General features: G+C 36.5%; 2 protein-coding genes across 3 annotated transcripts; both read left to right on the top strand.

Annotated features, from left to right (window-relative positions):
- The first annotated feature begins 2,874 nt into the window (after nucleotides 1–2,874).
- Nucleotides 2,875–4,298, top strand: LOC116015907. The gene is made up of 3 exons (XM_031256072.1): nucleotides 2,875–3,328; nucleotides 3,794–3,943; nucleotides 3,991–4,298. The coding sequence occupies exons 1-3, from the start codon at nucleotides 2,875–2,877 to the stop codon at nucleotides 4,296–4,298; spliced, it is 912 nt and encodes a 303-aa protein (XP_031111932.1).
- A 1,502-nt stretch (nucleotides 4,299–5,800) lies between these two features.
- Nucleotides 5,801–12,329, top strand: LOC116014913 (TVP38/TMEM64 family membrane protein slr0305-like). 2 transcript variants are annotated; one of them, XM_031254871.1, is made up of 9 exons: nucleotides 5,801–6,323; nucleotides 7,170–7,231; nucleotides 8,723–8,777; nucleotides 9,424–9,522; nucleotides 9,823–9,909; nucleotides 10,035–10,151; nucleotides 11,289–11,381; nucleotides 11,683–11,713; nucleotides 11,841–12,329. In XM_031254871.1, exons 1-9 carry the CDS (start codon nucleotides 6,228–6,230, stop codon nucleotides 12,008–12,010), a joined length of 810 nt encoding a protein of 269 aa, XP_031110731.1. In that variant the 5' UTR covers nucleotides 5,801–6,227; the 3' UTR covers nucleotides 12,011–12,329. The 2 variants fall into 2 exon arrangements, with proteins under 2 accessions (XP_031110731.1, XP_031110732.1); XM_031254872.1 differs by having other exon boundaries at nucleotides 8,723–8,800.
- The last annotated feature ends 1,420 nt before the right edge of the window (nucleotides 12,330–13,749 follow it).

The raw sequence follows: 13,749 nt of genomic DNA, 5'->3' as shown, positions 1-13,749 counted from the left end.
ATATATATATATATATATATATATATATATATATATATATATATATATATATATATATATATATATATATATATATATATATATATATAAAATGAGGAGCCAAATTACAAAATTGCACAGGACCCCTATTTTGATTGGAACGGTCCTGAATATAAACAGTTAATTTTACCAAATATTTTTTTACAATCCACTAATATAATCCACTAGTCGAACCTGCTAACACAATCCGTTATTTTCTAATCGCTAACACAATCTGCTAATGCTAACCGCTAACCGCTCTTTACCAAACAAGGCCTTCATGTAATGGGTTACGCTTCATGTTATTGTTTTCCTACTTGAATAACTCAAATTGTGTGTAGAGTGAGCTGTTAGTAAGTGCAATAGATAATTAAATAAGGTGCATGTGTATGTTAGGCATATTAGTGCTAAATACGTGTTTCGATGTAGCCAATAATACAGCTTTAATTTGCATATGAATTGACAATGTGTAAAATTAATTTCTAAACTGCATCACTGAATATGCAGCCTAGAAGTGCTTGTGTCCAATTTGAGTATTATTCACAAATAATTAGTTTAAATGGCAATTTAGAGATAAATAACTCTGTGAATTTCTAGCATGCAATGCATTTTAGAGATTAGTGCACACTGTCCATATGTGCTTAGTTCAATAATTCAGTAGGCAATATTTGGGTTAAAAGGAGAAGATTAGTGCACGGTGTTTACATTTATAGTGCGTTAAAATACGGTATATAAGTTCACAGTGCATTGTTGCTAAGTTGCCAATGCGCTGTTGCTAAGTTGTCAATGGATTATTCTCATATTAATACTGAGTTTGCAAAAATGCTTTATTTCTCAACTGTTTGAAAGGTATATATAATACAAAAAGTACGTAGTGCATTCATTTATATATACGTGTGTTATACATAATGTATTCTTAATGTTGATTCATATAATAAAAGTGTCAGACTTATATGAGAGCCTGTTAGAAATAATTATTTTCTAACATTGATTTATATAATAAATATTGTAATTCCATAAGGAACAAGATTAAAAGATGTAGGTTGGAAAATGTTACGGGTTTCCTAAAAGGGGCTCACATACATTCCTAAAGGAATTTCTATTGTAGGAGGAGGTTTCCCATTCCTCTAAAAGACGTTCTTATCACATCTATAAATACTCAGGAAAGCTTTAGGGATGACAAAGTTTTTATATTCTCTAAGTTTTATAGTTTCCATATCATCAGGAGGCGAGATCAGAGAAGTGAAGCAGTCTTGATTATTTAAGTAGCTATAGATTGCATCTCCAATGGAATCAAGTAAGTCTTTATCTTTATTTTTGTTTTAATTAAAAATCCATGATTATGAACAATTGATTGATTTTATTTACTCATTATTATTTGTGCTTCCGCATTCAAATTATAGTGCATAAAGGTTGTGATTAACAATATGCTAACGTACTGACATTATAACTAATTGTTCTAGCAAAGAAGAGACCATTTGAAGGCAAGACGAAGACTAAACGAGGAGTTAACAAATCTAAGCGAACAGGAGAAGAGATTAGTTTAGGACATGCATCTAATGATGATTTTGTGGAAGCTGATTATTTGACGCAACGTAGGGCCTACAAAGTTCACTAAACTGTTATATTGAAGATAATGAATCAAGTACAGAAACACCCTTTAGGGAATATAAAGAGGAAGGGCCTATAGAAAAGAAGCATAATGTTGGTTACCCATCCCGGCCTGGAGGTTAGATCAACGTAACAACGTTCCACACCTACTAAAGACTTTCAAAAATTTAAATGATGACGATAGGAAACGTGTCAACGAAATGGGTTTAAAAAAATGGGACGGTGGATTGTAGACAATTTTGACTAAAAGAGCTAGAGTTTAAGGATACATGATGGGAGGGACCTACACATTACTAAGGATGATGTTGCGTGCACTAACACTAGCTAGGGTTCTGATACGGAGCCTGCACCACACACAACAAATAATAACTTACCACCTCGTCGGTCAAACCGCAATCGTAGACACAAACAAGATGATTCATTTGTTTATAGGTAAAGGAAGGATATCAATCGTTTGGCAGATTCCCTAGAGCAAACAATGGTCTTTCATTATCTTAGTTAAATCTTGGAGTTACGTACACTTGAAGTACGAAGGTGACGTCTGTTCTTGCTCAAAGAAGAACATTTAGATACCAAGGCGTATCAACTGGTGCTTTCATCCCGAACCTACATGGCCGAAAACACCAATTCTGACCAGGTCCCGTTGACGACCCTATCACAGACCTCCGAAATCAACTACGGGAACAAACCTTTTTTCAACACCAAACAACCCAAGTTCTGCAACGTTCCATCCAACAACTTGCTCAATCCATTGAATCTATAAAACTCTCTGTACCTCTCCATTTACAACCACCCAACAACGCCCTGTTTACCTCAGCCACACCCCAAAATTCCCCATCTGCTTCATTACCAAATGAACCAATTGCAAATACCTACAGGCGCCATTTACCACTAAAAATTGATTTACCCAAATTTGATGGAGCTGACTCACACACTTGGATTTTTCTGATTCAAGAATTCTTTAACTATCATGACACCCCTGAGGATCAATGATTATCCTGTGTTTCCTTCATGGTTAGTGGGGAAGCTTCAGAATGGCTCCGGTGGATGAAGAACAATAACTTATTATGATCATGGCATGAGTTTCTTGACCAAGTACGGCTCCGGTTTGATTCCTCCCATTTTGAAGATTTTTTGGGTCGATTATCAAAGACTTGCCAAGCAACCATAGTCGCGGCATATCGGGCAGAATATGAGAAGTTATTGAATAAAGTGACTAATATCCCAGAAGTCGTCCTTATTTCGATGTTTGTGGCTGGTTTGAAATCCACCATACGTAGAGAGGTGCAGTGCGCCAGTCCCCTCACACTCAACCAAGCTTTTTCGCTGGCATCTAAAGTTGTGGCTCAACAGGGTGAATTACGGTACATGTTCCAGACTCATAACCCCCAGAAAAACCTTCCTCGTGGTCCTCCTCAATCACAACCACACCAAACTAGCCAAACTACCCCACACCACCCTTCTCCAATAATTCCATTACCGTCTCATGCTTTGCACAAGAAAGCTCTTCCGATTGTCCGCATTTCTGCCTCTGAACGACAAGAAAAAAAGGCTAGGGGAGAATGTTATACTTGTGACCAGAAATGGTCTAAATCTCACCGTTGCCCAAATCGATCATTGCTCTTAATGTGCTCGGAGGATGATAATTCAAGCGATGCTTTTCAACAATTGGAAATGGTTGATGAGCATGTCCTCACTGGTGATTGTTAGAGCTTGAATTCAATGGCCGGACTAGGTACACTACGTTCTCTTCACCTTACAGGGTTCATCCATAACGCGAGTCTGCATGTGCTTATTGATGGTGGGAGTACACATAACTTTATACAACCCCAACTCGCTAAACGCTTGAATATTCCAATCCAGACCATCCCTCCGTTTCGAGTCTATACCGACAATGGAGACTCACTTCAATGCTCACACTCATGCCCAGATGTCCCATTATCATTACAAGGACATGTGTTTTCTGTAACACTTTTCATACTACCTATTAAAGGGCCAGATATAGTATTGGGGGTCCAGTGGTTACAAGATTTGGGTTGCATCACTCATGACTACTTTGGTGCTTCGGTGGAGTTTATGTGATAGGGGGTTACTATCCATTTGCAGGGAGAACAATCACCACGCTTAACACATGTTTATTATTCACATCTTTTTGCCTTATTAGAATCAGATGATGTGCATAGTTGTTTTGAGCTTTCACCAGTCCCACCTGAAGAGACTACTGCCATGAGCTCAACACAGTGGCCAGACAGCATTCCCATTGAAATCTTAACTATTTTACAACAGCACCCTATGATTTTTTGGGTACCACGGGGTTTGCCCCCACGTCGATATTTGATCATCATGTCCACTTAATTCCAGGTTCAGCCTCGGTGAATGTGCAACCATATCGCTATCCTCACTTTCAAAAATATGAGATGGAAAAGATGGTTAGAGATATGCTTGACACAAGCATTATCCGACCAAGTACCAGCCCGTTCTCTTCACCAATTTTACTTGTCAAAAAGAAAGATGGTAGCTTTCGGTTTTGCGTGGACTATAGGGCGTTGAATAAGATCACAATTCGAGACCACTTTCCAATTCCCATGGTGGATGATTTATTTGATGACCTGGGTTTAGCACAGTTTTTCACCAAATTGGATTTGCGTTTTGGATACCACCAGCTTTGAATGGCTGATAATGACATCTTTAAAACGACGCTTTGCACTCATGAATGACACTATGAAGTTTTGGTTATGCCATTTGGATTGTCGAATGCCCCTTATACTTTTCAGGCAACGATGAATCACTTGTTCTGGCCGTATTTACGCAAGTTTGTTGTCGTATTTTTTTGAAGACATATTGGTTTACAGCCCGACCATAGAACTGCATGTTCAACACTTGGAGATTGTGCTGACAACATTAGAGAGCCAAAATTTCTTTGTCAAGGTTACCAAATGTTTGTTTTGCAAGACTACAATTGACTACTTGGGTTATATTATTACTAATGGCACAGTGAATCCTGATCCTAAGAAAATTGAAGCTATGGTTGATTGGCCACAACCAGCCTCAATTAAGTAATTACGTAGATTTTTGGGATTGACAGGTTACTATCGGCGTTTCATTCGCCATTATGCCTCAACAGCAGCTCCCCTCACAAATTTGTTAAAAACGGATTCATTTGTATGGACAGGCGAAGTCATGCATGCATTTAACATGTTAAAGACAACGATGGTTAATGCCCTTGTTCTTTGTTTACCTGACTTTACTTTATAGTTTGTTCTTGAGACAGATGCCTCTGCAGTTGGGATAGGCATCCCATCGCATTTTTTAGCAAAAAATTGGGTCCAAAGTTGCAAGCAGCATCTACCTATGTTCGAGAGCTATATGCAATTGTAGAGGCTGTTGCGAAGTGGCGTCAGTACCTTCTTGGTGCCGTTTTTGTTATTCGAACAGACCACCGAAGCTTGAAAGAGTTGCTATAACAGGTTATTCAAACCCCTGACCAACAACAGTACATTTGAAAATTGATGGGATACCATTTTGTCATTGAATATAAGTCAGGGGCCACCAACGTTGTCGCAGATGCATTATCTAGACAAAATGAGGAAACTGAGGTATCCTAATAAGAGCAAATAAAGTTAGGCCCTAACAAGAACTAAAACATATTGATGTAATTGTTTGTTGGAATGAATGATTCATATTATTTTGATTTAGGCCTTGTTTGGTAAATAATTAGCCTATTAGCCAATTCTGACTTATTTGATCGCTATTAATTGTTTGACTTGGTTAAAAAAAAAAAATGTGTTTGGTTAATAAGTTTTTTGTAACTCCAAAATACTAAAATTTAAAAGGCTACTCAAAGCAATTTTTTCAATTAGCTTTTTGAGAAAAGAAATTATACTAAACAGTTATCAGCTAACAACTAATTTACCAAACACCTTTATACAATAGCTAATGTTATCAACTAATTATAACTTCTAATCCAATCAGCTAACCGCTATCCGCTAACGTACATTTACCAAACAGGGCCTTAGTATTTATTATTATTATTATTTTTTATACTTTACACTCTATTACGGAGTATATCATTTACTTTTCAAATGATAATGCGTAATGCGCAATGGTAACTAGTAACTGAGATAAAATGGGACATAAAAAGAAGTAAAACAAAGGGGAGTACAAATGTATAACGCTCTTTTTGCCTTCACGGTTCCGCTCGTGTAAGAAAAGGTTGGGTGGAATAAGAATTTTCTACGTTTTTTAGCGAGTAAAGGGAATTCATCAGCAGAAGCACCCAAAGACGTCGTCTCCGCGAACAGCAAAGCAAAACCATATAGCAGATCACACACACAACACCAAGAACACGCATTGCGTGTATTTTGACTTGTGTGTGATGATTTGGTGAAAGCAATATTTCCCATTTTTAGCTCATTTCTTTTCTGGCAGAATGGCCTTTGGTTCTCTAAATCTGTTATAATTTGTGGGATTCGAATATTGTAAATCTGGCAAATTTAGGGGGAGGGGTGAATTTGAGGCCGCGCTTGTCATTGAAACAAGCCATTTGGGAGGCCGGAGACGACGAGCAGAAGAGTAGACCCTGGCGTAAGAAGCTCTCGATGGCATTCAATTGGATCTCTCTTTTCAGATTCATCCTTCTTCTTTTCCTCATCACCGTCATTACCATCGTTTGCCTCACTCTTCCTGTTGAAAAGGTCCTGTTTTTCTTATCTGGGTCGGATAGCTTTCCCTCGATTTCTTACATTTAAGTGTTCTCTTGGATTTTTTTGAGCTGTTTTAATTAAATGAATACGCTCTTCATTCAGAATGTTTTGGATTGGATCTTTGTCATCGTGATCTGGGTATTGCTTTACATTGCGTAGTTTCGTCATTTTAGAATCTCCTTGTGCTGTTAAATAGTTTTTCATTCAACATTTATGAATTCTGAGCATAGTGTTCATGATTTCTTCGACTCTGAATTTCCATTTGTGCATTAGTTGGGTTTTATGCTATAGGTCAATGTTTGGTGTTTGTTTATTTTATTTTGGCGCCTTATTTTAATTTTCATGGAAATCCCCAAATAACTTGAGATTATTGGATTCAGCATGTTTTGCTTTGGCTGGAGGAAACAATCCCCTATGAAAATATAAGGAAAAAGTATGCTCTTATTTCTGCTTAGTGCTGTGTTCTCGATGCTCACTTGATTGTTGTCCACTTGACCTTTTGCCAACTATAAGATTAAATTTTGTAACCTTCTCCTTTAAGTGGCTGACTTGACATCTGAGCTCTGAAGTTACAGTATCTTTCTAATCTTATATAACTTGAAAATGTTTAGTTAGCTTGCCTGTGATTGAATACTAGTTGTTGAAGCACTTCCTTGCTGAAAGAGCAAGAGATTTGATTCAGCATTTCAATGTGCATCTTATTTAGCTGCCTTTGACAATTAAAGAAGTTTGCCTTATTTGCAACAGAAAAATTGAATATACAAGTATTGTGATTGACTGCTTATATTTATGAATTACTGTTTCCTATGTTGCTCAGAAAACCTTGATTTTTGGCAGATTTTGAAAAATTTCTTGATATGGGTCAAAGAAGACTTGGGTCCTTGGGGTCCTCTTATACTGTAAGTAACTAATTATGACTTATATACATTTCACTTATCAATCTTGCCCTAGACAGGGTTTTGGAGTTTAAAGTCTATGATCTACAATTCTACATAACATTGTCGTGTGATCCTTAAGGGTTTGATTTAGGGAGACGGAAAAGGAACAGAAACCAATATATATTGATTGCATAAATTTATTGTTTTGTGTAATAAATCATAAAGGGATAAAGTAGAATTAAACCATCCAACTTTTTGGGAAATACTGTAGCAATTAAGCTATCCAACTCAAAAAAGCTTGAAAAACATATCTGAACTTGGAAAAATAGTGCATTGCTGATGTGCGGCTTATGTGAACACTTTTTTTGCTAACATAGACGCTGATTTGGCTTGACTTAATCTTTCTTCACATTGACTATCTATTGGAAAAGTTTTTTAAAATATGTCGTCATCGGGCCCATTGGAATCTGGACAAAGAGTCTGGAGTTGGATCCTTCATTCAGATTCCAAGGAATCCAGCTTTGGATGAGGAGTCCAGGTACCATATCTGCAGTAGGTTGGACTGACGCTGGACTCCTCATCCATATTGGAATTTGGATTTTGGACAAGGAGTCCAGTTCCAGACTCCTTGTCTAGATGTACAAAGAGTCCAACTATGTATTCTTTGTCCATCCTAGCTATGGCTCTCAACACACCTCATCTAGATGGATGAAGGAAAGCATTGTCAACATGCTCAATGCTCATGGAGGCTGCTGCGCTCTGCACCCCATCCTTCAAGGAAGACACCTACTTCATCTTCCACCTCCGCACCATGTTATTAAAAAAAACCGGGCCATGGCTGTTGCTGCCTTGCCAAGGGAGTGATGGCCGTGGCCTTCATCTGAGATCTGGACATCCAAATCTGAAAAGGCCATGATCTCTTTTGCCCAAATCTCAGATTTGGATGACAGATAGAGGCCATGGCTGTTGGCAGGCTTTTATTCTATTATTTATTATTATTATTATTATTGTTGTTGTTGTTGTTGTTGTTGTTGTTGCTGTTATTTGTTGTTTGTGTGAAGTGGAAGAAGGAAAGCTAATTTAGAGTCTAAATCAGTACAATAAATTCCACGTAGATCATCACATCAGCAGTAACTTGGACTTTACATGCTAAAAATGCTAATTGCAAGAATTTTCCGAGTTTGTTTGTTTCCTTGGTGTTTTTTCATGTTGGGTGGCTTAATTGTTGTTTCCTAAAAGTTGGGTGGTTGTTTTGTACCTTATCCCATTTAAAAATCATGTGAGTCCTTAGTGTATGTGTTTCACAGATTACATGTATTTTGATGGACTGGATAAAAACTAGAAATTTTGGAAGTTAAAGCATTTTGTTTAGGCATTACACTTGTGGTTGGGCATTATACCCAAAGGTATTATAATTAGCTTTGGTTGTTTTTAAATTAAAAGAACTATGAGTGATCTTCCAGATAATGCGGAGTAGCCCCATTAGTAACTCGTGTTTTGTGCATCTTGCAGGGCTATTGCCTATATTCCTCTCACAGTATTGGCTGTTCCAGCTTCAGTACTTACAGTAAGAGATTCAAAGGATTCCATGTATTTTTAATTACACTTCTAACTATTTCTAGTTCAAGGAAGCATGATCACTTCATTGTCTAATTTATTTGTGTACTTAATTTCTAGAATATTTGAGTAATTGTCATGTAGTGTATGCCTGATGCCTCAATTCACCAACAGTTGTTTCCTCTTTCTCTTCTCTCTCCCCATCAGTCTTCCTCATGTTTCCTTAAGCATGCTTTTTGAGTCAATCATGTTCAGATAATAACCTGTAATGAAAATGTGTTTCTAAAGAAAAGTAGAACTTGTTACAGAAATATTTAAAATATCTAAAAGTAAATTCTGATGGAACTTGATCATTTAAGTTAGCTACAATCAAATAGAAGCTGTTGAATAGACTCACCAATCTTTGAAAGGAAATGGATAGATACATCAATAGAGGCACATAAATGGTAAGTGACCAATTGATTTCCCTTATACTGCCATGGAATAAGTAATTGTTGTTGTTGTTGTTATCATCATCATCATCATCATGTGTGTGTGTGTGAGTATTTATTTGTTATTTGTATTTTCTTCTAAGGTGTCATTTTGTCTCTACATGATGATATTTCCATTTTATTCTTCATTGTTAAACTCAAATCAGTATATTGCATTTGTTTCAGTTAGGTGGTGGTTATCTGTTTGGTCTGCCTGTGGGTTTTTTCGCTGATTCTATTGGTGCTACAATGGGGGCTGCTGCTGCATTCCTTCTCGGTAGAACTGTAAGCATTTATTTTTCAACATGTAGGATGTGTATTTGTACAATAATAACAGGGGATACTGATACAATATATGCTGAATATGCACCATTATTTGTATAATACTGTAATTTTTATTCAATTTGTCCTAGTCTGTAACTAGAGAAATACTTATTCCATATTCAAGCATAAAAACATTTAAAGCTTCCCCTTCTCTTGTTAGCCTTCGTACTCTCAAGTGTTCTATATTTGAATTGCAAGTTTCCTTCTCATCGGCCCTTGGCTTAAGAGATTGTTGCACTTTTGTTTTGTCTGGCATGACAGATTGGGAGGTCATTTGTCATTTCCAAATTAAAAGATTACCCACAGTTTCGTGCAGTTGCGATTGCAACTCAAAGATCTGGCTTTAAGGTTAGCAAGAATGGAGGACAGACTCTTATTTGTATCTTTTGCCTCATCATTAATGTAATTTTCACAAGCAGAAGAAAAAAAACACAGTATTCTGTACTAACTTTATGTCTTATTTGATTTAATAGATTGTTTTGTTGCTCCGGCTTGTTCCTTTACTTCCATTCAACTTGCTGAACTACCTTTTGTCTGTGACATCCGTTCCAATTGGGGAATATGCACTGGCAACATGGCTGGGAATGATGGTAGCCTCACTATCTCCTTCTCCCTATGTGTGGAACTTTTAGTTCTTCCTAGGCTATTTCCAAACTCACAAAGTTCTATAGCAAACACCTAAAAACCAAACAGAACTATATTAACTAACTTAACTTTAATTGGTTTTTGAGAATCTGAACTATTTTGTGTTAGCACTAGGTGGATTTGAGACCACTAGGTTGTGTTGAAACAAAAGTTGTGTCTGTAGAAATATGTTTGTTGAGTTGTGTCTGTAGGATTGTGTCTTTTGAGTCTGTATATAACTATATGTCTGTTGTCTCTCCATTGAGACAAGGGAGTAATACAATAAATTCTTTTAAATCTTTCTTAACAGGTTGTAGTTAGGAATTAGAACCTGGAATGGAGATCCCATTACTTTGTTCCTCACAATAGATGTGACCAACATTATGATTGAACCTAGGGCTATAGCTATGAAATATGAAGTGGCCTATGTGCCGCAGAGTGTTGCAAAAATCCCGCCTAGGCACCGGCTGGCCGCCTAGCATATCACCACAATCGGTGGTCTAGGCGGCCGGCCGGCAAGGCAGCCGACTATGCCGCTTAGGCGCTACCCTCCTAGGCACCGACTAGGCCGTCTAGTCAGCTGATTAGCTATTGTTTTTTGTTTTTTGATTTTTGTTTTTGTTTTTTTTAATGGGTTATTTCACTCAAAACGATATCGTTTTAAGCGAAATAATCCTATATTGTTCAAACTCTAGATGTTTTTTAGGTTGATATTTAATATTTTAGTATTAACTATTAAATAGTTTATAATTATTAGTCTTAAAAAAATTTAAAAATTTAAACAAATTTTTAAAAAATAAAAAATTAAATTTAAAAAATACACGGGCGTCTATTAAAGTATTAAATAGTTTTTCAACCTTGGTGCCGCACTGTACTCTTCTCACAATTTCAGAATCTTGACAGAATTTAAATATGTCGCATAACTAAAACAACTGCTCCAGTGATACTAGGAACGAATGCTTAGTTCCACTTAATGATCCTGTAACATGAGACTCTAGCCTGTGGACAGATCGTCCTTAGCCAACATCCCACATACCTGCTACTTTGCTTACTGCTAACCTTGTATATGCATATTGATAAGCAATTTACTGTTCCCATTGCAGCCAATTACTTTTGCACTGGTGTATGTCGGAACAACTTTGAAAGATCTTTCTGATGTAAGTCATGGGTGGAATGAATTTTCAAAATCCCGTATGGTAAGCACCGCTTAATTTATTTATTTCTTTCAGCACTTTAAAGTTAACGGCCATTATGCTTTTCTTCATTTTGGTCCTAAAGTTGATATAGGTTTGACATCATGGTTGGAGTAGAGGTCTTTACCTCAGGATGTTATCCTCTGTGAATGAGATTTTTTGTTTTGTTTGTTTGTTTAGTTATATAACATGATTTGGTAGAATAAATATACATACTAGCTTTCAACATTTTGAGCAACAAAAAAAAAAAAAGATACAAATTTTTTGGGCTTTCTCATGATAAAAGTAAACTCTCATCATGCAGGCATTCATTGCCTTGGGCTTTCTGGTGTCTGGTAAGTTTTACAACTTCCTTCAATATTCTGGGAACATAAAACTATTAGCAACTGGCTATACTTTTGAAACCCGAGGATAAAGCATTTTATGATTAGAATCTCAAGGTTATTTAACATTGTTTTGCAGTGATTTTAATGGTTTCTGTTACAAGGGTTGCAAAGGCTGCTCTAGAAAAAGCATTAGCTGAAAATGACGATGTTGATGACATATTGACATTGCCTAAACTTCCCGTCATGGCAGATCCTCATGGAGATATCCACAAGTCTCTTATAATCAAGATAGACCAACAACCATGATTAGTAGAATTAAATTCCACGTAAAATCTATACTAGTCTTTTATTTCTTTCTTACTTGTGATGATTTGGCATCTTTTTAGGCGATGCACGGGATTCTTACGTATAGTCAGGTTATACTAACACATGTAGTTTGGGTAGAAATGTATCACTATAAAGTCGGATTGATTTGGAGAGGCTTTCAGTTAAATAAAAAGTGAGCAGTTGGGAGCTCCTTCTGTAATGTGAGTTTGTATATAGAGAGTAGAAAGGCATTGTATTTGAATTAAAAAAAAAAACATAGAGCTTTGCAATTTTTGAGAATTCAGCATTTTGGTGAAAATAGAGCTAGCTTTTGATACCTTAATTATGGTAATACGAAGGTAGCAGTATAAGAGATATAACGTTGATGCCTTGATGGATTGAACATGAATATGAATATGAATATTATTGGATTGTAAGTTATGATACAAGCGTAATGTAAAATAGGGGATTGGGGAGTCCGACCTAAACAAATATTATCCTATTTATACTGCTAAGCCAATTAGGTCTACCTATTCTCCTGATAATAATTATTATGGCAAATTTTTATGTGGACCATGGTCTTTACATAGCACCATAAAAAAGTACATTTTTAATATATTAGTACTCAAATAATGTACTTTATGTACACATATAATGTACTTTTTATTTGTGGCCTACACGACTGTGTAGATCATGGTCCATACAATAACGCCTCAATTATTATACTATGTACCATGATTCACCAATCGTTATACCCTGCACCACGGTGCACATAGCAATGTGCACCACGTACGTAAACGACGTCGTTTCGATGTTAGTGGACGCGGACGCGAATAAATACAGGGAATTCATTATCTATAATACACATAATCATTATCTAGAATACACAGAATGTTTGCCTAGAATACACAGAATGTTTGCCCAGAATACACAGAATACTGACACAAAATACACAGATGTTAGTGGACGCGGACGCGAATGACTCTAGTGAATTCATTATTTATAATACACATAATCATTATCTAGAATACACAGAACGTTTGCCTAGAATACACAAAATGTTTGCCCAGAATATTGACACAAAATACACAGAACTCATCCTCCTAACATTCGAATGCACAAACACATCACAACCTATGTTAATAACCCGAGACACGTTAAGACTAAACACTAACCCGTTATTTTCATGTCCGATTTTGTGTCGTGTTAACAGGTCGTGTCCATAATTGCCAGGTCTAGATTCACCTTAAAAGGTAGATTTACTTCGATAAATTTCAAATTTTGTATATTGAATGTTAATTTTTTAACAAACTAAATATTTACCAAAGGCTTTGTGGTCAAGTGGCATAGTTGTGATCCTATTGATCCTTATTGGGGATGTCGGCTCTTTGTACTTCAGTAGGTACAAAATGAATATTTATTTTTCAAAAATCTATTTTTAAATGAACATTTATTAATGGTCTATATTACAATGTTAATCATGGTCCAGAGTATAATTTGCCTTCTCTTGATGGGTTAGCCCATCCCTTTAAATCAGAATTATTTATTGGGCTTTAGCCATTGGACCAATAACCTCTCCCACCCCTATTAACCAACAATTATATCGTGGGCCTCAATCCATACAACAATATAAACTTAGAGCGCGTATGATGCGCAAATTTTGCGGTCCACAATGCATGATAGTCCAGACATCGAAACAGAACCCTACCTCGTCGTTCTGTAAAAAGTAACTCTGTGTC

The sequence above is a fragment of the Ipomoea triloba genome, chromosome 4 (genome assembly GCF_003576645.1).
Source record: "Ipomoea triloba cultivar NCNSP0323 chromosome 4, ASM357664v1".
In the NCBI taxonomy this organism is placed as follows: domain Eukaryota; kingdom Viridiplantae; phylum Streptophyta; class Magnoliopsida; order Solanales; family Convolvulaceae; genus Ipomoea; species Ipomoea triloba.
The sequence above is the reverse complement of the archived record's forward strand: the minus strand, read 5'-3'. Positions and strand labels throughout refer to the sequence as shown.

Bases quoted from the DNA above. Each gene is read 5' to 3' on its own strand.
- LOC116015907 (XM_031256072.1), top strand. From the start codon at position 2,875: ATGTTTGTGGCTGGTTTGAAATCCACCATACGTAGAGAGGTGCAGTGC. The intron at 3,329-3,793 runs GTGATTGTTAGA...TTGCCTTATTAG, and splicing joins TGATGAGCATGTCCTCACTG to AATCAGATGATGTGCATAGT. The intron at 3,944-3,990 runs GTTTGCCCCCAC...ACTTAATTCCAG, and splicing joins GATTTTTTGGGTACCACGGG to GTTCAGCCTCGGTGAATGTG.
- LOC116014913 (XM_031254871.1), top strand. From the start codon at position 6,228: ATGGCATTCAATTGGATCTCTCTTTTCAGATTCATCCTTCTTCTTTTC. The intron at 9,523-9,822 runs GTAAGCATTTAT...CTGGCATGACAG, and splicing joins CATTCCTTCTCGGTAGAACT to ATTGGGAGGTCATTTGTCAT. The intron at 11,714-11,840 runs GTAAGTTTTACA...ATTGTTTTGCAG, and splicing joins CTTGGGCTTTCTGGTGTCTG to TGATTTTAATGGTTTCTGTT.